Source organism: Brachyhypopomus gauderio, unplaced genomic scaffold (genome assembly GCF_052324685.1).
Source record: "Brachyhypopomus gauderio isolate BG-103 unplaced genomic scaffold, BGAUD_0.2 sc93, whole genome shotgun sequence".
NCBI lineage: Eukaryota > Metazoa > Chordata > Actinopteri > Gymnotiformes > Hypopomidae > Brachyhypopomus > Brachyhypopomus gauderio.
This window is the reverse complement of record NW_027506914.1, coordinates 324,062-347,592: the sequence shown is the minus strand read 5'-3', so window position 1 is coordinate 347,592 and position 23,531 is coordinate 324,062. Positions and strand designations below refer to the sequence as shown.

Sequence of the window (23,531 nt, the reverse complement as noted above, 5' to 3'; positions counted from 1 at the left end):
CCAGAAGCCCCTGAAGAAGCCCAGAATTGTCAACCAACTTACGTTCAGGTGAGGCACCTAAATGGGGGGCATGAGGATTTATGATGAAGCTACAAGGTCATGTGTGATAACCTGTTACTTGGCTATACTCTGAAGCTGCAATGGGTTCCATCTCTAGGCCCCTTTTCATTGCCAGGGTCTGCACAGGCTTTTTCTGTCTTTGCATATTTGTCGCTAAGCAAGTTTCAAGTTTCAAGTTTATTTAATTTATATAGCACTTTAAAACACAAGTGTTACCCAAAGTGCTTCACATTAAACATCAATAAAAAGAACTAATAAAACAGAATAAAATAGACAGTGTGCGTGCACATATATATATATATATATATATATATATATATATATATATATATATATATATATATATATATATACACATACATACATACTGTGACGGGCAGGGTGAGCAACTCAAAAAGGAAGCGATCACGCCAAGTCTCAGGGAAAGAGGATGGTTTAATAGAAAGTGTGCAAACCAAAAACCCGTGCATTGTTCCAAATGAAGGAAATAATAACCAGCAGTCAACTGGTACAAAGACAAGACGTATATAGACGAACAAACGACCCTCAGGTGAGACGGATCACGGGTCCCGCCCACCTGAGGAACGAACATCACGTGACCAAAAACAGGACCGCTGCCGCTGTAACCGGGGGCGACCGGTAGGGGGCCCCCCCACAACGTGACAGACCCCCCCACCAAAGCCGCACTCCCCTCCGGATGTGCGGCTTACAGCGGCAGCACACAAAACACAACAAAGGGGCGGGAGGGCGGGGACAAGACAGGGACCCGTTCCCTGCCGTCCTAGAGCTGAAACACAAAACACAAAAGCTCCTCGTCACAGGACGCAGACCAGGCAGGGACCCGTTCCCTGCAGTCCTGGAGCTGAAACATAAAAACACATAAGTTAGCTCGCCTCCTGGGCGGGACCCTGGACCGACTGGGCCGTCAACAAGACGATAACCACGCCCCGGTCGGTCACAGGGCCCTCGCGCCCTAACCGGCCTTAGGCCGCTTAAGCCCCACCGCTGTGCGCGGACCGGGAGCACATGGCCCAACACACTTCACAGGTGTGGATGTGTGCAGGCCGCCACACTGGGGTGCGGCCACGGCTTCCACAAACACCTCCCGAACCTACCTCCCTGCTCGGAGCTGACCCCTGCCCTTTTCGCTAGGGGTCACCCCAGACTCCTGGGGAGTGAACCCCTCCCGGGGCCCCTCATCTCAAGGTGGACTCCTCCACCCAACCCAGGAGCGCCAGAGACCAGGGCCCTGGCAATCCGCATCAGGGACACGCTGGTCACCCCGAGCTTGAAGGGGAGGGTCTCCGCCTGGAGACCCCACTAGGTCCGGGAGTGCCGCAGTCCACCTCCAGGAGCGACCTGCAACACATCACACACACACACGCACACAGACGACACATAACACAAACGCGCACTGCTCCGACCACTGACCCCCCTTTTACACAGGGGGGAAGGGACCCCTTCTTGGCATGAGGAGACACCCTGTCCTTACACCCCAGGCGTCCTCCGCCTACAAAGGGGTACAGGGGCTCCTCTTTGCTCAGGGGTCCCTCCCAAACGGTCAGGTCTTCTGATGGAGCAGTGCCTTCTGAGCCACATGCCGTGGCTCAGGAACCCCATAGCTCCCCCCCAAAAACATATTTAGGGGGGGCCCCTCTGGGGAATAACAAAACAAAAAACACAGACACAACATTTAACATATACGCACCCAAGGTGCCCTCCGTGCCACATCCAGTGGCACGGGACCTCAAATGGACCCCTCCCCACACACAGTGAAGAGGGGTGCAAGAGAGGAATTACATAAAACAAAGCACGCTACACTCTAGGACAAAATGAACACGCAAAGACAGAACACAAACAAACGGACAGGACCCACCGATGCGCGCGCTCTGCGGAGCGTGACGCGCCTACTCCAGCTCTCTCTTTCTCTCACCGTTCTCCCACGGGATCCGCAGATCTTTGGAGAGAGAGAGAGCTATACGCGAGCGGCTTGCGCGTCACGCCCACAGCGACGCGTCTCTCGGGCGCAGTCGCTCACCCCCGTCACCGCGGGATATCGGGTGAGCGAGGCAAAAGGCACCGAGAGACCCTCGCGTCTAACGCGGTCTAGCGTGCGGCACGCACCGGTGGACCCGACTACATACACACACGAACACCACCAGCGAAACACACACCACGGCACACTCACACACTCGCTCACGTCCGCGTCGTTATTAAAACAAAACACTACAACGTACATACACACACACACAGAGACGATAACGGACAACGGACGTGCGCAATGAGGCACCGGTAGTTTCGCTGGGCGAGAGCGGAGTCTACCGGTCCCCAGCTCTAGTCACCGCCGTGTGAATTACGGGTTTAAACACAAACAACATTTAAACACGGCGGGACGAGTGGGGACAGACTCAACACTCTCTCAGACAATACACGACAAACACACAGCACGTAGACAAACACTTACCACGAGACATGACCACGAACGAAGGAGAAAGCAAAGGAGACTGGCGGCTTCCGAAGGTGGCTGGTTATTCTGTGACGGGCAGGGTGAGCAACTCAAAAAGGAAGCGATCACGCCAAGTCTCAGGGAAAGAGGATGGTTTAATAGAAAGTGTGCAAACCAAAAACCCGTGCATTGTTCCAAATGAAGGAAATAATAACCAGCAGTCAACTGGTACAAAGACAAGACGTATATAGACGAACAAACGACCCTCAGGTGAGACGGATCACGGGTCCCGCCCACCTGAGGAACGAACATCACGTGACCAAAAACAGGACCGCTGCCGCTGTAACCGGGGGCGACCGGTAGGGGGCCCCCCCACAACGTGACACATACACACATATATATATATATATATATACATATATACACATACACATATACACATACATATACACACACATATACACATACACATATACACACATACACACACACATGTATCTAACAATAATAAAGTAAAAAATACCATATCACATCCACACAACATAACAATTTAGACAGTTCAGCTACAATCATAAGCCACAGAGTAAAAATATGTCTTTAATTTAGTTTTAAAACAAGTGACTGATGATGCTCCTCTAATATCAACTGGCAGACTGTTCCACAATTTTGGTGCTGCAATAGAAAAGGCTCGATCCCCTTTCCGCTTAAGTCTAGACCGAGGAACAGACAGCAGCAACTGTGACGATGATCTTAGAGCTCTAGGGGTCTCGTAATAACAGAGCATATCTTTAATGTAAGAGGGAGCCAGGTCGTTTAAGCCTTTAAAAACCAACAATAAAACCTTGTACTGTATCCTAAGTTGGACAGGCAACCAATGTAAAGATGCTAATATTGGAGAAATGTGATCTCTTTTCTTAGCACCCACAAGGAGACATGCAGCAGCATTCTGAACCATTTGCAGATGGCCAACAGATTTGTGACTTAAACCCAAATATAAAGCGTTACAATAATCAAGCCGGGAGGAAATAAAAGCATGAATAAGCTTCTCTAAATCAGAAAATGTAAGAAATGATTTAGCTTTAGCAATTGCCCTCAGCTGGAAATAGCTCCCCCTGACAACAGCACTAATTTGCTTGTCGAATTTTAGTTCAGGATCAAAAATAACACCTAGAGTTTTTACATGGGATTTTACATAATGTTTAAAAATTCCCAGGTCTGATGCAAAGGCCTGTGTTAACTTGGGTGGACCAAACAAGATAACCTCTGTTTTACTATCATTTATTTGTAAAAAATTAATTGCCATCCATTTTTTTATATCAGAGACACAATCTATTAGTCTTGCTAAAGAACCCAGTTTTCCAATTTGTAAGGGAATATATAACTGTAGGTCATCTGCATAACAATGGAAAGCAATACCATGTTTACGAATAATTTGACCCAAAGGCAGAAGATATAAGGAGAATAATAATGGCCCTAGGATTGACCCCTGAGGAACACCCCAGTTTAAAACTGATGAGGAAGAAAAATAACTAGACAGATTTACTGAAAATGTTCTATCAGTAAGGTATGACACGAACCAGTTCAGCGCCTTTTCCTTTATACCTACGCAATTCTCCAATCTCTCAATTAAAATTGCATGATCGACAGTATCAAAAGCAGAAGATAAATCCAATAAAATCAGCACAGAACAATATCCCTGATCGCCAGCCAATAATAAATCATTTGTCACTTTAAGTAATGCAGTCTCCGTACTATGCAATGCTCTAAAACCAGACTGGAATATTTCATATATGTGATTTTCGTTTAAAAAAGCTGTGAGCTGATTATAAACTACCTTTTCTAGAACTTTAGATAAAAATGGTAGTTTTGATATCGGACAATAATTGCTAAAATTATTTGGATCTAAACTGTGATTCTTTAATAGTGGCTGAACTATAGCATGCTTAAACGACTCAGGGATAGTAGCTGTATCAAGACAAGTATTTATAATTCTCAGTAGATCGCAGGCTAACACATCAAAGTGTTAGTCAAAAAGCAGTCAAAGTCTGCAATTCTAGAAACAATCCTTTTGAAAACAGATGAGGTCAGACGCTGGGAGCAGACACTGTGCCAGGTCTCGTTTGTGCTCTGGTCCCTCATTTCCATCTACTGCATCAGAGAGGGTGACAGTCATGCCACAGTAGTAGTTACTCTCATTTTCATTTGAAGCTGTGGTGTAATTACATGGCTGTGGCGGCAGAGGAAACAGTGGGTGAGGGTCAGTGATTGTAGTGGTGGGCAGGTTGTGGGTTTGGGAAGTAAACAGTGATCCACAGGGCAGGTCTTACTCTGTTGCAACTTTATCCACTGGATGTCTGGCTGATGCTTGAAGTAGCTGGACCATTTGACACGTGCTTCCAATAGCAGAAAGGATCTCTGTAAGGTCATGAGCAAACTGATCACTTGGAAGAGGGGCTGGAATGGGGCAACAGAGGTTAGGAATGATACCATCACAGCATCTTTTTATATTTCTTCAGATGTTGAGTTGCTGTGGATGGCTTTAATTTTGACACCGTCACTGTATTAATAGGTTTTGGGCTTAAACCTAATGCACGTGGTGGAATGTGCCAAGTCTGTGGCAGTGAGGGTTTATCAACAATAGGAGGGACAGATTTGCAGTCTAGCTTCAAAAAGTGTCCAAGAGTGTACAACAGTGATTGCAGTGACCCTGATTAGCTTTGCAGTTGCACTTTGATTGTCCAATAAAGGAGCCATCAGATGGAAACTCCACCTGAAATAACAAAAGAAACAAATAGTAAACAAGCTATACAAAGTTTATTTGGATACATACTTAAGCTTTATAATGTAGAAAAAATAATGATTCAAGAAGGATATTTATATAGTTACAGAAGTTAGTTATAACTCAGCTAATAACTCAACTTCATCATACAACATTCTCTATCTTGACAGAATACAAACCATAACACGTCTTTATTAAATACAGATCCACATCATGGAAGTGTTCTCTTTTCAACTAGGCTAATAGTTAATAGTTAGACAATTAATAATTTAGTTGATCTAGTAAAATATACCTAGATGTGTAAGCTCCTTCCATGATTAAGTGATAAATTGAACAGAACAAACTTGAACTTGAACATGAACACAGTTTTCTAACCTACTACCTGTAAACTGTAAGGGGTGTCATTTTTTCTGAAGGACTGGAATGACCTGGCCCTGACAACACAGCCTGCCTCTCTCGTCCTGACTGAAACAAACTGGAATATTAGGTTGTAAAATGACCAGAGGCTGTCTTTACATAGAGGCATTGCTAGGCAATTGCCTTGGGCCCCTCTAACTGCAGCACACTGTACGGGCCCCCTGACGAGCTAACTTATTTCTCGCATATTAATGTTGATGGGCCCCCTAGCTAAATTCGCCTTGAGCCCCCAAATTGCTAAGTCCGCCACTGAAAATGACCCAATATTGTTGTAAATAATATTAAAAAACCTAACAGCTAAAGTTAAGTAAAACGTCAAGTAATTACCATTACAAACAGCTTGTACACAATCCTAACATTTAGGCTGTATAACAGATTAAAGTTACTTATAGTAAAAATATATATATTTGCTTTCTTCTTGGCTCAGTTCTACTTTTGCTTCTGACCGTAGTGCTCGACTCCGCACGCTGCGCGCGAACCTGCGAGAGAGAAACGCCCCTCCCCCCTCCCTCTCCCCCCTCCCCCTCGGTTGCTAGTTGCTAGTTGCTAGGTTACGGATAAACTATATAAGCTGAGCGGTTCACATTTTACCCTTTAATACAACATGAGGCAGGTATGTGATTCTATATTATACTTATTTATTATGGTAAAATAAGGATTTCAAGTCTTAAAGCTCAAGTCTGATTCCAAGTTCGAGATGGCGCCAGTGTGTGTGTCGTGCCGTCTGCCGCTGTTAGTTTGGTTTGGGTTTGTTTTGTGGCTACCTTCTTTTTAAAGGATTTATTCACTTTTTATCGGCTGGATTTGCTATGTGTCACTGAAACGTGGGTAAATGCTGGAGATTTTAGTGTTTTTTTCACAACTTGTACCAGCAGGCTGTACGTACTTAAATTCCCCGAGGATGACTGGACGTGGAGGTGGAGTAGCAACTGGTTTTAAAGAAACTTTTATCTGTCGGCAGAAATCTACTCCAGTTTTGAATTGAACATGTTCGAGTTGGGCAGATCTTGTCCAGTATTATGTGCAGTGATCGATCGACCACCTAAATATAATAAGGAATTTATCAATGACTTCTCAGAGTTTTTGGCTGGAATTGTGCCAAAATATGACCGTGTTTAAATTGTCGGAGACTTTAATATTCATGTTTGCTGTCCCACTAAGCCGCTGGTCAAAGAGTTGTTAAATATTATTGATTCTTTTAATTTTGTACAGTCAGTGGCTGGCTCCACGCAATTGCAAGGACACACATTAGATCTTGTTTTATCATATGGTCTGTCGGTTTTTAATATTGAGATGTGATGCTATATTTTCTGACTATATACCTATCTTATTTGAAATGTCCCTTTCCAATGTAACCAAACCCTGCGCTCCGGGTCGTTGCCGTCGTGTTTCCAATCCTACTACTGCTGTGCAGTTTTCTGCTGCTTTTAATGATGTGCAGACAAGTTTGGGATCAAATTTAGGTCTAAATACGCAGGAACTGACCTCTGTTTTATTCCTCATGTCAAACTATTTTGGACAAAGTTGCTCCAGTAAGGACTATGCATTGTAAACAGAAATCTGAACCCTGGATAAATGATGCTACTCGTTTAGCTAGACGAGAATGTAGACGAGCAGAACGTAAGTGGAAGAAAGACAGGTTGCAGGTGTCGTTTGAGATTTTAAAGAACAGCTGTAAGAAATATCAGACATTATCAGACAATATCAGACAGATTGTAAAAGGTGAAATATTTTTCGGCTTTGGTAGCAAATAATAGTCACAAGCCTCAAGTTATTTTTAATATTTCATTAGTGCTGTTCTTAATGCCCCTAGATCTCATTACCCTGATGTTTCCTTGGAGAACTGTGAAAGGTTTTTACACTTTTTTGTAGATAAAGTTAATAATATTAGATCTTCTGTTATATTTCCTTCTTATGATCCATCCATTATGGTTACTTGCTCTGCTGTTTTTAACCAGTCTGTTTCTCTTATTTAAAGGAAATTATTATTCACTTAAAACCTTCAGCTTCTCCTACAAATGTCGTTCCTCCTCGCTTTTTTAAAGATATTTTTGACATTATTGGGCCAAACATCCATGCAATTGTGAACAGCAGTCTTGCCTCAGCAATCATGCCATCTGAATTTAAGCATGCAGTGGTGCAACCCTTAATTAAAAAGTAAACTTTACATCATTCTGTGCTCTCAAATTTCAGACCAATCTCTAGGCTCCCGTTTCTGTCAAAAGTATTGGAGAAAGTTGTATTTTTGTAGCTGCAAGATTTCTTGGATAAAAATGGTATCCTAGAGATGATTCAATCTGGTTTTAAACCTCTTCATTGTACTGAGACTGCACTGTTAAGAGTTTTTAATGATCTTTTATTAGTTACTGACTCGGGAGAATGTGCTATTCTTATGCTTTTGGATCTTACAGCTGCTTTTGACACCGTGGATCATGGTATCCTTTTGTCTCGATTGGAGCAATGTGTTGGTATACAAGGCGCTGCTTTAGAATGGTTTAAATCTTATCTGTCTGACAGATGTTTTTCAGCCTTGGTGATTTTGTATCCTCCTCAGCACGTCTTACATGTGGGGTTCCCCAGGGTGCCATTCTTGGACCAGTTTTATTTTCATTGTATATGCTTCCATTGGGATCCATTCTTAGGAAATATGGTATCTCTTTTCACATGTATGCAGCCGATACCCAAATTTATTTGCTGTTACGACAAGGAGAACCAGATTCCTTAAAACTGTTGCTAGATTGTCTTGAAGACATCAAAGCTTGGATGGCTTTAACTTTTTTACATTTCAATGAAAATAAAACTGAAATAGATTTTTAGACCCAGTAGTGTCACTCAGTCCCCTTATAATGACCTGGGTTCTTTGGACACCTATGTAAGACCCCATGTTAAAAATCTTGGCGTGATAATGGATAGTCATTTTAAATTGGATAAACAGATTAATTCTGTTATCAAATCCAGTTTTTTTCAACTGAGGCTTTTAACTAAGGTTAAACCATTTTCATGTTTATTTCATCCAGACTTTATTACTGTAATGGGCTTTATGCTGGTGTTGGCCAAGGTTCTATCTCACAGCTACAGTTGGTTCAGAATGCTGCTGCTCGGCTTTTAACAAAAACACGAAAACAAGAACATATTTCACCTATATTAGCTTCTCTTTATTGGCTTCCTGTCCATTTTAGAATTGAGTTTAAGATCTTGCTTTTTGTGTAAGTCATTGAATGGTTTAGCTCCTACTTACCTTTCTGAGCTTTTGCAGTCATATATTCCATCTAGGTCACTCAGATCTGCTGATCAGCTTCTTCTGGTGGTCCCTAAATCTAGACTGAAGCACAGGGGCGATCGTGCCTTTGCAGTTTTAGCTCCCAAATTATGGAATCCATTGCCATTACATGTTAGAAGTGCCCCTACATTGTTGGTTTTTAAATCTCTGCTTAAGTCTTTTTTTTCTTTGGCTTTTTAATGAAACTAAGTTATTGTGTTTTGTGTATTTGTATGTTTTATGTGTCTTGTCTTTTAATTGCTGGACAGCACTTTGTTCAACATCTAAAACATCTTGGGATAACATGGTTTACAAGCACTTGATTAATCAGTTGCATGTCTTCATTTTCTCTACTACAGACTAAAGTTGGGCCAATAGATGAGCTTCCTGCTGAGGTCTCTGATATGTCTACCCCAAGCATGAAAAACTCAAAGACAGAGGAAGCCCAAAGTACCGGGTTTTCAGGTGAGATTTAATGTGGTAATTTGTTACCAAAGACATAATGTGTTAGTTATTCATTGCTCTCAGTATATTTTTTTATAATTGATCATTTTCTGTAATTGATCAAATCAGATTTGCCATTTGATGAGGTGAATAGAGAAGATGAGGAGAGGGACAGTGTTCCACACCTTCCCACCAAACAGATCTCATCATTGGCTATCAGAATCAAAGGGAAAACATCATTCCCGATTGACGACTCCCTGGAGATTATAAAGCGAAGACGCCGTGAGGTTGTGCCAATTGGTGACTCGGACAGCAGCATAACTTTTGAAAGTTTGATCGAGCTGTGCTCTGCACATGCCGGGAGAGACTCCTTGGAGACACCAAGCCACGAGTCTCCCAAATATTCACAGAGCAGCTGGTCTCCACAAGAAGGTGTGCTAACCTTTTGGAAGAATGGTGTATATAAGAAGGGAAACTTCATTCAGGACCTTCCCATCAACCTGCTGTCAATCATTGCCACCAAATACAAGGGGTTAAATTCATCCCTGCTTTACCAGTCGTTGCTGCTTCAAGAGTTTAGGATGCCAAAACCACATTATGAAAGGGTCCCGGCGACACTAGTTCTCTGCAGTGCAAAAAAGAAACGGCTCATGAAAAAACACCCTGATCAGGTGACTATACAGCGCCTCTTCAGGGTGTCCTGTGAGGATTTCCAGATTGAGGGTTTCAAGATCACCAAAGTAAAATCAAAATTCTCATTTTTAAATAAACTGATCGATGCATTCAGATGTACTAGTCAGTCAGAGCAGAAGAAATCTCGCCTGCGGTTCAAGTCACCATGGTGTCTTAAGCTCAGATCCAAGGTATCTGTTTTATTCTTTAAAATGTCTTACATTTATTCCCAGTCACACTGTTAGCTGTAGATTTTGCTCTTTTGAATGTTCAATTGTACATTTATATGTTAGTGTCTGAATCATATGATGAATGGTTATAATCTAATTGTCTCCTCTCTATTAAGAAACGGACAAACGATCTGTGTGTTCAGACGGAGGACCAGACAGCGGACACACGTATTCCAGATGGTACTTGTTAATATTTTACTGTTCTAACTTGTGCAATGTTGTAGTGTAAGCATGAGCTACTAACAGGTTTATGTGAGATGGTCTAAAGGAGTAAATAAGTAGGGGACCATGTTTTGTCAAACCCTATTTTAGTTGTGCAGCATGAAAGATAAAAACCTTTATTACACCCAAACCCCTCTTTCACAATCCTGTGGCCTTTAAACAGCATTTCTTTTATTTTACAGATGTACAATCTCCTAGTGTTGAGGCAACATCCACCCCTAACAAGACCACCTCTAAGACCAGGAGAAAGTCTGTGTTTAGCAGACTTGCCTACGCTTTCTCAAGGATCTGTGGGAGGCGAGGAAAATCACCAACTTAAATTTTAAAATAAAAAAAAATGACAATACATAGACTGCTCCTTGTTCATTAATCTACTAAACATGTGACAAACTCATACAAAACACAGACCTGCTGGTCACATGTCTGTGGCAGATGGCAATATGCATACAAATGTTGACTAATTGGATAGATAATTTTCTGTCCAACAATTAAATAATAACAGTACTGCACTTCCTTACCGAAAATATCATTGTAATTTCCTAGTTTACTTACCTAGTAATCTACCTACTTATTTCCTATAGTTAGACCCCATGTTCTTTAAACCATGACAGAAAAAACATGAAATTTGCCACATTGTGAAAAAAGTGGTAGATTTATCTTCTTTTGTAGGTGATCAAATGAAAACAGTCACCCTTTGAAGAGCTCTATCAGAGTTACAAAGCTTGAGCTACCCTCTCCCTACCCTGGGTGGCACACCCACACATACATCCTACCTCCACCCCCGTGCTCGAGTATAGAAATCCAGGCACATTTCTTGTAGCAATGTTTTGGCTTCTTTCCAACTCCGACAGTCATGGCCAAAAGTGTTTCTCCCAGAAAATTATTGCAATTACACATGTTTTGTTATACATATGTTTATTTCCTTTGCATGTATTGGAACAACACAAAAAACGGATAAGTAACAGGTGTGGGCAATTTAAAAATCACCCCTGAAACCAGATAAAAAAGTTGACTCGATCTTTGCATTGTATCTCTGTGTGTGCCACACTAAGCATGGAGAACAGAAAGAGGAGAAGAAAATTGTCTGAGGACTTGAGAACCAAAATTGTGGGAAAATATCAACAATCTCAGGGTTACAAGTCCATCTCCAGAGATCTTGGTGTTCCTTTGTCCATGGTGTGCAACATAATCAAAACGTTTACAACCCATGGCAATCCAGCTAATCTCCCTGGACATGGATGGAGGAGAAAAATTGATAAAAGGTTGCAACATAGGATAGTCCGGATGGTGGATAAGCAGCCCCAATCTAGTTCCAAAAAAATTTAAGCTGTCCTGCAGGCACAGGGTGCATCAGTTACAGCTCGAACTATCTGTCGACATTTGAATTACCGTTAAATGAAACGCTATGGCAGGAGACCCAGAAGGACCCCACTGCTGACACAGAGACATAAAAAAGCAAGAGTGCAGTTTTCCAGAATGTATGTAAGTAAGCCAAAATCCTTCTGGGAAAACATCTTGTAGCCAGATGAGACGAATTTGTGCAGTGCATGAAGTAAGGTCTGGTAATCTTTATCTCAAATAAAGAAATTACCAAAGAGTCTACCATTCTGAGCCTACTTGAACCAGGAGATGAAGTAATTGTAGATAAAGGGTTTCTTATCAAATACCTCCTCAGTAACATTCGTGTGAAACTTGTAATTCCTACATTCTTGGGGCCATGTGGGCAGTTTAGTAAAGAAGAAATTACATGCATGCAAGAAATTGCTCGCTTGAGGATCCATGTTGTGCGAGCAATCAGACACATTAAAGAATACCATATATTATGTTCTGCCCCTTTCCCTGTGTGGTTCAGTTAACCAGCTATGGACTGTTTGTGCTCTACTTACCAATTTTCAGTGACCTCTTTTTTAATTATGAGGTCACATATTCAAAGTGGATTATCAAATGGTAACATGCATAGTACAACCATGAACTATATTCAAATTCAGCATTATTTTTACTAGCCATACTGGACTTTGAATTGCTGGGAAATTATTCTTCCACTGAGTAACAAACATTCAAACATTTATTCAGCTCAACTTTTATTGATGTGCATTTTTTTAAAATGAAATTAATGTGACACATTTTGCTCATTGTGAACCAATAAAAACAATGTACTAATTTTGTAAAAAATCATTCTCAGTTCATTTTTTATGGTCATGTGACATTCTCTCACTTATTAAAATCAATTCTTAAAACTCTCATATTACAGAAATGTTTACTTATTAACAGTAGTTTTCTTAAGGAACAATGCCAAATGTATGTGTGCTTCCTTTATTCCTGGCACAGGCCAGGCAGAAAATATATCCAGTTTAGTTTTCATAGACTCCCATTTCTTGGCATCAAAGTGGATCCGCTCCAGGTGATTGTCTTTGGTACAGTGAACAAAAAGATCACACCCCTTCATTCCAGTGATGTCCATCTGTCCAATTACCTGGTAATAGTAGTCATGGTTGCATTTAAGAGCAAAAGAGCCATCTGGGCCTGCAGACAGGTAACTGCACTCAACAAAAGTGTCCACATTTGGACACTTTATCTCCAGAAGCCCCTGAAGAAGCCCAGAATTGTCAACCAACTTACGTTCAGGTGAGGCACCTAAATGGGGGGCATGAGGATTTATGATGAAGCCACAAGGTCATGTGTGATAACCTGTTACTTGGCTATACTCTGAAGCTGCAATGGGTTCCATCTCTAGGCCCCTTTTCATTGCCAGGGTCTGCACAGGCTTTTTCTGTCTTTGCATATTTGTCGCTAAGCAAGTTTCAAGTTTCAAGTTTATTTAATTTATATAGCACTTTAAAACACAAGTGTTACCCAAAGTGCTTCACATTAAACATCAATAAAAAGAACTAATAAAACAGAATAAAATAGACAGTGTGCGTGCACATATATATATATATATATATATATATATATATATATATATATACATACATACATACACACACATATATATATATATATACATATATACACATACACATATACACATACATATACACACACATATACACATACACATATACACACATACACACACACATGTATCTAACAATAATAAAGTAAAAAATACCATATCACATCCACACAACATAACAATTTAGACAGTTCAGCTACAATCATAAGCCACAGAGTAAAAATATGTCTTTAATTTAGTTTTAAAACAAGTGACTGATGATGCTCCTCTAATATCAACTGGCAGACTGTTCCACAATTTTGGTGCTGCAATAGAAAAGGCTCGATCCCCTTTCCGCTTAAGTCTAGACCGAGGAACAGACAGCAGCAACTGTGACGATGATCTTAGAGCTCTAGGGGTCTCGTAATAACAGAGCATATCTTTAATGTAAGAGGGAGCCAGGTCGTTTAAGCCTTTAAAAACCAACAATAAAACCTTGTACTGTATCCTAAGTTGGACAGGCAACCAATGTAAAGATGCTAATATTGGAGAAATGTGATCTCTTTTCTTAGCACCCACAAGGAGACGCGCAGCAGCATTCTGAACCATTTGCAGATGGCCAACAGATTTGTGACTTAAACCCAAATATAAAGCGTTACAATAATCAAGCCGGGAGGAAATAAAAGCATGAATAAGCTTCTCTAAATCAGAAAATGTAAGAAATGATTTAGCTTTAGCAATTGCCCTCAGCTGGAAATAGCTCCCCCTGACAACGGCACTAATTTGCTTGTCGAATTTTAGTTCAGGATCAAAAATAACACCTAGATTTTTTACATGGGATTTTACATAATGTTTAAAAATTCCCAGGTCTGATGCAAAGGCCTGTGTTAACTTGGGTGGACCAAACAAGATAACCTCTGTTTTACTATCATTTATTTGTAAAAAATTAATTGCCATCCATTTTTTTATATCAGAGACACAATCTATTAGTCTTGCTAAAGAACCCAGTTTTCCAATTTGTAAGGGAATATATAACTGTAGGTCATCTGCATAACAATGGAAAGCAATACCATGTTTACGAATAATTTGACCCAAAGGCAGAAGATATAAGGAGAATAATAATGGCCCTAGGATTGACCCCTGAGGAACACCCCAGTTTAAAACTGATGAGGAAGAAAAATAACTAGACAGATTTACTGAAAATGTTCTATCAGTAAGGTATGACACGAACCAGTTCAGCGCCTTTTCCTTTATACCTACGCAATTCTCCAATCTCTCAATTAAAATTGCATGATCGACAGTATCAAAAGCAGAAGATAAATCCAATAAAATCAGCACAGAACAATATCCCTGATCACCAGCCAATAATAAATCATTTGTCACTTTAAGTAATGCAGTCTCCGTACTATGCAATGCTCTAAAACCAGACTGGAATATTTCATATATGTGATTTTCGTTTAAAAAAGCTGTGAGCTGATTATAAACTACCTTTTCTAGAACTTTAGATAAAAATGGTAGTTTTGATATCGGACGATAATTGCTAAAATTATTTGGATCTAAACTGTGATTCTTTAATAGTGGCTGAACTATAGCATGCTTAAACGACTCAGGGATAGTAGCTGTATCAAGACAAGTATTTATAATTCTCAGTAGATCGCAGGCTAACACATCAAAGTGTTAGTCAAAAAGCAGTCAAAGTCTGCAATTCTAGAAACAATCCTAGAAGCAGACACTGTGCCAGGTCTAGTTTGTGCTCTGGTCCCTCATTTCCATCTACTGCATCAGAGAGGGTGACAGTCATGCCACAGTAGTAGTTACTCTCATTTTCATTTGAAGCTGTGGTGTAATTACATGGCTGTGGCGGCAGAGGAAACAGTGGGTGAGGGTCAGTGATTGTAGTGGTGGGCAGGTTGTGGGTTTGGGAAGTAAACAGTGATCCACAGGGCAGGTCTTACTCTGTTGCAACTTTATCCACTGGATGTCTGGCTGATGCTTGAAGTAGCTGGACCATTTGACACGTGCTTCCAATAGCAGAAAGGATCTCTGTAAGGTCATGAGCAAACTGATCACTTGGAAGAGGGGCTGGAATGGGGCAACAGAGGTTAGGAATGATACCATCACAGCATCTTTTATATTTCTTCGGATGTTGAGTTGCTGTGGATGGCTTTAATTTTGACACTGTCACTGTATTAATAGGTTTTGGTCTTAAACCTAATGCACGTGGTGGAATGTGCCAAGTCTGTGGCAGTGAGGTTTTATCAACAATAGGAGGGACAGATTTGCAGTCTAGCTTCAAAAAGTGTCCAAGAGTGTACAACAGTGATTGCAGTGACCCTGATTAGCTTTGCAGTTGCACTTTGATTGTCCAATAAAGGAGCCATCAGATGGAAACTCCACCTGAAATAACAAAAGAAACAAATAGTAAACAAGCTATACAAAGTTTATTTGGATACATACTTAAGCTTTATAATGTAGAAAAAATTAATGATTCAAGAAGGATATTTATATAGTTACAGAAGTTAGTTATAACTCAGCTAATAACTCAACTTCATCATACAACATTCTCTGTCTTGACAGAATACAAACCATAACACGTCTTTATTAAATACAGATCCACATCATGGAAGTGTTCTCTTTTCAACTAGGCTAATAGTTAATAGTTAGACAATTAATAATTTAGTTGATCTAGTAAAATATACCTAGATGTGTAAGCTCCTTCCATGATTAAGTGATAAATTGAACAGAACAAACTTGAACTTGAACATGAACACAGTTTTCTAACCTACTACCTGTAAACTGTAAGGGGTGTCATTTTTTCTGAAGGACTGAAATGACCTGGCCCTGACAACACAGCCTGCCTCTCTCGTCCTGACTGAAACAAATTGGAATATTAGGTTGTAAAATGACCAGAGGCGGTCTTTACATAGAGGCATTGCTAGGCAATTGCCTTGGGCCCCTCCAACTGCAGCACACTGTAGCTATGGGCCCCCTGACGAGCGAACTTATTTCTCGCATATTAATGTTGATGGGCCCCCTAGCTAAATTCGCCTTGAGCCCCCAAATTGCTAAGTCAGCCACTGAAAATGACCCAATATTGTTGTAAATAATATTAAAAAACCTAACAGCTAAAGTTAAGTAAAACGTCAAGTAATTACCATTACAAACAGCTTGTACACAATCCTAACATTTAGGCTGTATAACAGATTAAAGTTACTTATAGTAAAAATATATATATTTGCTTTCTTCTTGGCTCAGTTCTACTTTTGCGACTCCGAACGCTGCGCGTGTACCTGCGAGAGAGAAACGCCCCTCCCTCCCCCTCCCCCCTCCCCCCTCCCCCTCGGTTGCTAGTTGCTAGTTGCTAGGTTACGGATAAACTATATAAGCTGAGCGGTTCACATTTTACCCTTTAATACAACATGAGGCAGGTATGTGATTCTATATTATACTTATTTATTATGGTAAAATAAGGATTTCAAGTCTTAAAGCTCAAGTCTGATTCCAAGTTCGAGATGGCGCCAGTGTGTGTGTCGTGCCGTCTGCCGCTGTTAGTTTGGTTTGGGTTTGTTTTGTGGCTACCTTCTTTTTAAAGGATTTATTCACTTTTTATCGGCTGGATTTGCTATGTGTCACTGAAACGTGGGTAAATGCTGGAGATTTTAGTGCTTTTTTTCACAACTTGTACCAGCAGGCTGTACGTACTTAAATTCCCCGAGGATGACTGGACGTGGAGGTGGAGTAGCAACTGGTTTTAAAGAAACTTTTATCTGTCGGCAGAAATCTACTCCAGTTTTGAATTGAACATGTTCGAGTTGGGCAGATCTTGTCCAGTATTATGTGCAGTGATCTATCGACCACCTACATATAATAAGGAATTTATCAATGACTTCTCAGAGATTTGGCTGGAATTGTGCCAAAATATGACCGTGTTTAAATTGTCGGAGACTTTAATATTCATGTTTGCTGTCCCACTAAGCCGCTGGTCAAAGAGTTGTTAAATATTATTGATTCTTTTAATTTTGTACAGTCAGTGGCTGGCTCCACGCAATTGCAAGGACACACATTAGATCTTGTTTTATCATATGGTCTGTCGGTTTTTAATATTGAGATGTGATGCTATATTTTCTGACTATATACCTATCTTATTTGAAATGTCCCTTTCCAATGTAACCAAACCCTGCGCTCCGGGTCGTTGCCGTCGTGTTTCCAATCCTACTACTGCTGTGCAGTTTTCTGCTGCTTTTAATGATGTGCAGACAAGTTTGGGATCAAATTTAGGTCTAAATACGCAGGAACTGACCTCTGTTTTATTCCTCATGTCAAAGTATTTTGGACAAAGTTGCTCTAGTTATAACTATGCATTGTAAACAGAAATCTGAACCCTGGATAAATGATGCTACTCGTTTAGCTAGACGAGAATGTAGACGAGCAGAACGTAAGTGGAAGAAAGACAGGTTGCAGGTGTCGTTTGAGATTTTAAAGAACAGCTGTAAGAAATATCAGACAATTGTAAAAGGTGAAATATTTTTCGGCTTTGGTAGCAAATAATAGTCACAAGCCTCAAGTTATTTTTAATATTTCATTAGTGCTGTTCTTAATGCCCCTAGATCTCATTACCCTGATGTTTCCTTGGAGAACTGTGAAAGGTTTTTACACTTTTTTGTAGATAAAGTTAATAATATTAGATCTTCTGTTATATTTCCTTCTTATGATCCATCCATTATGGTTACTTGCTCTGCTGTTTTTAACCAGTTTCAGTCTGTTTCTCTTATTTAAAGGAAATTATTATTCACTTAAAACCTTCAGCTTCTCCTACAAATGTCGTTCCTCCTCGCTTTTTTAAAGATATTTTTGACATTATTGGGCCAAACATCCATGCAATTGTGAACAGCAGTCTTGCCTCAGCAATCCTGCCATCTGAATTTAAGCATGCAGTGGTGCAACCCTTAATTAAAAAGTCAACTTTAGATCATTCTGTGCTCTCAAGTTTCAGACCAATCTCTAGGCTCCCGTTTCTGTCAAAAGTATTGGAGAAAGTTGTATTTTTGTAGCTGCAAGATTTCTTGGATAAAAATGGTATCCTAGAGATGATTCAATCTGGTTTTAAACCTCTTCATTGTACTGAGACTGCACTGTTAAGAGTTTTTAATGATCTTTTATTAGTTACTGACTCGGGGGAATGTGCTATTCTTATGCTTTTGGATCTTACAGCTGCTTTTGACACCGTGGATCATGGTATCCTTTTGTCTCGATTGGAGCAACGTGTTGGTATACAAGGCGCTGCTTTAGAATGGTTTAAATCTTATCTGTCTGACAGATGTTTTTCAGCCTTGGTGATTTTGTATCCTCCTCAGCACGTCTTACATGTGGGGTTCCCCAGGGTTCCATTCTTGGACCAGTTTTATTTTCATTGTATATGCTTCCATTGGGATCCATTCTTAGGAAATATGGTATCTCTTTTCACATGTATGCAGCCGATACCCAAATTTATTTGCTGTTACGACAAGGAGAACCAGATTCCTTAAAACTGTTGCTAGATTGTCTTGAAGACATCAAAGCTTGGATGGCTTTAACTTTTTTACATTTCAATGAAAATAAAACTGAAATAGATTTTTAGACCCAGTAGTGTCACTCAGTCCCCTTATAATGACCTGGGTTCTTTGGACACCTATGTAAGACCCCATGTTAAAAATCTTGGCGTGATAATGGATAGTCATTTTAAATTGGATAAACAGATTAATTCTGTTATCAAATCCAGTTTTTTTCAACTGAGGCTTTTAACTAAGGTTAAACCATTTTCATGTTTATTTCATCCAGACTTTATTACTGTAATGGGCTTTATGCTGGTGTTGGCCAAGGTTCTATCTCACAGCTACAGTTGGTTCAGAATGCTGCTGCTCGGCTTTTAACAAAAACACGAAAACAAGAACATATTTCACCTATATTAGCTTCTCTTTATTGGCTTCCTGTCCATTTTAGAATTGAGTTTAAGATCTTGCTTTTTGTGTAAGTCATTGAATGGTTTAGCTCCTACTTACCTCTCTGAGCTTTTGCAGTCATATATTCCATCTAGGTCACTCAGATCTGCTGATCAGCTTCTTCTGGTGGTCCCTAAATCTAGACTGAAGCACAGGGGCGATCGTGCCTTTGCAGTTTTAGCTCCCAAATTATGGAATCCATTGCCATTACATGTTAGAAGTGCCCCTACATTGTTGGTTTTTAAATCTCTGCTTAAGTCTTTTTTTTCTTTGGCTTTTTAATGAAACTAAGTTATTGTGTTTTGTGTATTTGTATGTTTTATGTGTCTTGTCTTTTAATTGCTGGACAGCACTTTGTTCAACATCTAAAACATCTTGGGATAACATGGTTTACAAGCACTTGATTAATCAGTTGCATGTCTTCATTTTCTCTACTACAGACTAAAGTTGGGCCAATAGATGAGCTTCCTGCTGAGGTCTCTGATATGTCTACCCCAAGCATGAAAAACTCAAAGACAGAGGAAGCCCAAAGTACCGGGTTTTCAGGTGAGATTTAATGTGGTAATTTGTTACCAAAGACATAATGTGTTAGTTATTCATTGCTCTCAGTATATTTTTTTATAATTGATCATTTTCTGTAATTGATCAAATCAGATTTGCCATTCGATGAGGTGAATAGAGAAGATGAGGAGAGGGACAGTGTTCCACACCTTCCCACCAAACAGATCTCATCATTGGCTATCAGAATCAAAGGGAAAACATCATTCCCGATTGACGACTCCCTGGAGATTATAAAGCGAAGACGCCGTGAGGTTGTGCCAATTGGTGACTCGGACAGCAGCATAACTTTTGAAAGTTTGATCGAGCTGTGCTCTGCACATGCCGGGAGAGACTCCTTGGAGACACCAAGCCACGAGTCTCCCAAATATTCACAGAGCAGCTGGTCTCCACAAGAAGGTGTGCTAACCTTTTGGAAGAATGGTGTATATAAGAAGGGAAACTTCATTCAGGACCTTCCCACCAACCTGCTGTCAATCATTGCCACCAAATACAAGGGGTTAAATTCATCCCTGCTTTACCAGTCGTTGCTGCTTCAAGAGTTTAGGATGCCAAAACCACATTATGAAAGGGTCCCGGCGACACTAGTTCTCTGCAGTGCAAAAAAGAAACGGCTCATGAAAAAACACCCTGATCAGGTGACTATACAGCGCCTCTTCAGGGTGTCCTGTGAGGATTTCCAGATTGAGGGTTTCAAGATCACCAAAGTAAAATCAAAATTCTCATTTTTAAATAAACTGATCGATGCATTCAGATGCACTAGTCAGTCAGAGCAGAAGAAATCTCGCCTGCGGTTCAAGTCACCATGGTGTCTTAAGCTCAGATCCAAGGTATCTGTTTTATTCTTTAAAATGTCTTACATTTATTCCCAGTCACACTGTTAGCTGTAGATTTTGCTCTTTTGAATGTTCAATTGTACATTTATATGTTAGTGTCTGAATCATATGATGAATGGTTATAATCTAATTGTCTCCTCTCTATTAAGAAACGGACAAACGATCTGTGTGTTCAGACGGAGGACCAGACAGCGGACACACGTATTCCAGATGGTACTTGTTAATATTTTACTGTTCTAACTTGTGCAATGTTGTAGTGTAAGCATGAGCTACTAACAGGTTTATGTGAGATGGTCTAAAGGAGTAAATAAGTAGGGGACCATGTTTTGTCAAACCCTATTTTAGTTGTGCAGCATGAAAGATAAAAACCTTTATTACACCCAAACCCCTCTTTCACAGTCCTGTGGCCTTTAAACAGCATTTCTTTTATTTTACAGATGTACAATCTCCTAGTGTTGAGGCAACATCCACCCCTAACAAGACCACCTCTAAGACCAGGAGAAAGTCTGTGTTTAGCAGACTTGCCTACGCTTTCTCAAGGATCTGTGGGAGGCGAGGAAAATCACCAACTTAAATTTTAAAATAAAAAAAAATGACAATACATAGACTGCTCCTTGTTCATTAATCTACTAAACATGTGACAAACTCATACAAAACACAGACCTGCTGGTCACATGTCTGTGGCAGATGGCAATATGCATACAAATGTTGACTAATTGGATTGATAATTTTCTGTCCAACAATTAAATAATAACAGTACTGCACTTCCTTACCGAAAATATCATTGTAATTTCCTAGTTTACTTACCTAGTAATCTACCTACTTATTTCCTATAGTTAGACCCCATGTTCTTTAAACCATGACAGAAAAAACGTGAAATTTGCCACATTGTGAAAAAAGTGGTAGATTTATCTTCTTTTGTAGGTGATCAAATGAAAACAGTCACCCTTTGAAGAGCTCTATCAGAGTTACAAAGCTTGAGCTACCCTCTCCCTACCCTGGGTGGCACACCCACACATACATCCTACCTCCACCCCCGTGCTCGAGTATAGAAATCCAGGCACATTTCTTGTAGCAATGTTTTGGCTTCTTTCCAACTCCGACAGTCATGGCCAAAAGTGTTTCTCCCAGAAAATTATTGCAATTACACATGTTTTGTTATACATATGTTTATTTCCTTTGCATGTATTGGAACAACACAAAAAACGGATAAGTAACAGGTGTGGGCAATTTAAAAATCACCCCTGAAACCAGATAAAAAAGTTGACTCGATCTTTGCATTGTATCTCTGTGTGTGCCACACTAAGCATGGAGAACAGAAAGAGGAGAAGAAAATTGTCTGAGGACTTGAGAACCAAAATTGTGGGAAAATATCAACAATCTCAGGGTTACAAGTCCATCTCCAGAGATCTTGGTGTTCCTTTGTCCATGGTGTGCAACATAATCAAAACGTTTACAACCCATGGCAATCCAGCTAATCTCCCTGGACATGGATGGAGGAGAAAAATTGATAAAAGGTTGCAACATAGGATAGTCCGGATGGTGGATAAGCAGCCCCAATCTAGTTCCAAAGAAATTTAAGCTGTCCTGCAGGCACAGGGTGCATCAGTTACAGCTCGAACTATCTGTCGACATTTGAATTACCGTTAAATGAAACGCTATGGCAGGAGACCCAGAAGGACCCCACTGCTGACACAGAGACATAAAAAAGCAAGACTGCAGTTTTCCAGAATGTAAGTAAGCCAAAATCCTTCTGGGAAAACATCTTGTAGCCAGATGAGACCAAGATAGAGCTTTTTGGTAAAGTACATAATTCTACATTCTACTGGAATGAGGCCTACAAAGAAAAGAACACATACCTACAGTCACATATGGTGGCACAAATATGTGCTGCCTCTGGATCTGGGTGCCTTTTGACTGTGTGCTGTATTATGAAATCTGAAGATTACCAAAGGATTTTGGGTCCCAATGTATGGCCCAGTGTCAGAAAGCTGGGTTTGCGTCCTAGGTCATGGGTCTTTCAGCAGGACAATGACCCCAAACATACTTCAAAAAGCACCCAGAAATGGATGGAAAAAGCACTGGAGAGTTCTAAAGTGGCCAGCAATGAGTCCGGATCTAAATCCCATTGAACACCTGTGGAGAGATCTTAAAACTGCTGTTGGGAGAAGGCACCCTTCAAATATGAGAGACTTGGAGCAGTTTGCTAAAGAGTGGTCCAAAATTTCAGTTGAGAGGTGTAAGAAGCTTGTTGATGGTTATAGGAAGCGATTCATTTTTTCAGTTATTTTTTCCCAAGGGTGTGCAACTAAATATTAAGGTGAAGGTGCCAATAATTTTGTCGGGCCCATTTTTGGAGCTTTGTGTGAAATTGTCAAATTTGCCTTTTTGTCCTCTGTTTTTTGTTTTGTTCCAATACACACAAAGGAAATAAACACGTGTTGTTACGTCCAGCCCCTCCCTCGTCCCTGGTCCCGCCTAGCTTCCCGCTCCGATTCGTTCCTCCCCCTGTCTGTCACGCCCTCGTCGTTTGTCACACACACCTGAGTCTCATTTCACCGTCTTGTTTCCATTGTATAAAACCCCCCTAGTGTTTTTGTTCCGTGTCGGTCATTGTTTGTTCTGTTTCCCTTTCGCCTTGCCCCGTGCTCTCCTTTTCCCTCTTGCTGTATGATTCTGGTTTGTAGGTAGAGTT

At 40.5% G+C, this 23,531-nt stretch overlaps 2 protein-coding genes across 4 annotated transcripts; both read left to right on the top strand.

Annotated features, from left to right (window-relative positions):
• The first annotated feature begins 6,211 nt into the window (after nucleotides 1-6,211).
• Nucleotides 6,212-11,829, top strand: LOC143495153 (uncharacterized). Of its 2 annotated transcripts, XM_076992442.1 has the most exons (5): nucleotides 6,212-6,315; nucleotides 9,321-9,426; nucleotides 9,535-10,268; nucleotides 10,424-10,487; nucleotides 10,712-11,829. In XM_076992442.1, the coding sequence occupies exons 1-5, from the start codon at nucleotides 6,307-6,309 to the stop codon at nucleotides 10,846-10,848; spliced, it is 1,050 nt and encodes a 349-aa protein (XP_076848557.1). In that variant the 5' UTR covers nucleotides 6,212-6,306; the 3' UTR covers nucleotides 10,849-11,829. The 2 variants fall into 2 exon arrangements, with proteins under 2 accessions (XP_076848557.1, XP_076848556.1); XM_076992441.1 differs by lacking the exon at nucleotides 6,212-6,315 and having other exon boundaries at nucleotides 7,876-9,426.
• Nucleotides 11,830-16,796: 4,967 nt separating this feature from the next.
• On the top strand, nucleotides 16,797-21,517 carry LOC143495154 (uncharacterized). 2 transcript variants are annotated; one of them, XM_076992445.1, is made up of 5 exons: nucleotides 16,797-16,892; nucleotides 19,883-19,988; nucleotides 20,097-20,830; nucleotides 20,986-21,049; nucleotides 21,274-21,517. In XM_076992445.1, the coding sequence occupies exons 1-5, from the start codon at nucleotides 16,884-16,886 to the stop codon at nucleotides 21,408-21,410; spliced, it is 1,050 nt and encodes a 349-aa protein (XP_076848560.1). In that variant the 5' UTR covers nucleotides 16,797-16,883; the 3' UTR covers nucleotides 21,411-21,517. The 2 variants fall into 2 exon arrangements, with proteins under 2 accessions (XP_076848560.1, XP_076848559.1); XM_076992444.1 differs by lacking the exon at nucleotides 16,797-16,892 and having other exon boundaries at nucleotides 18,533-19,988.
• Nucleotides 21,518-23,531: the final 2,014 nt, after the last annotated feature.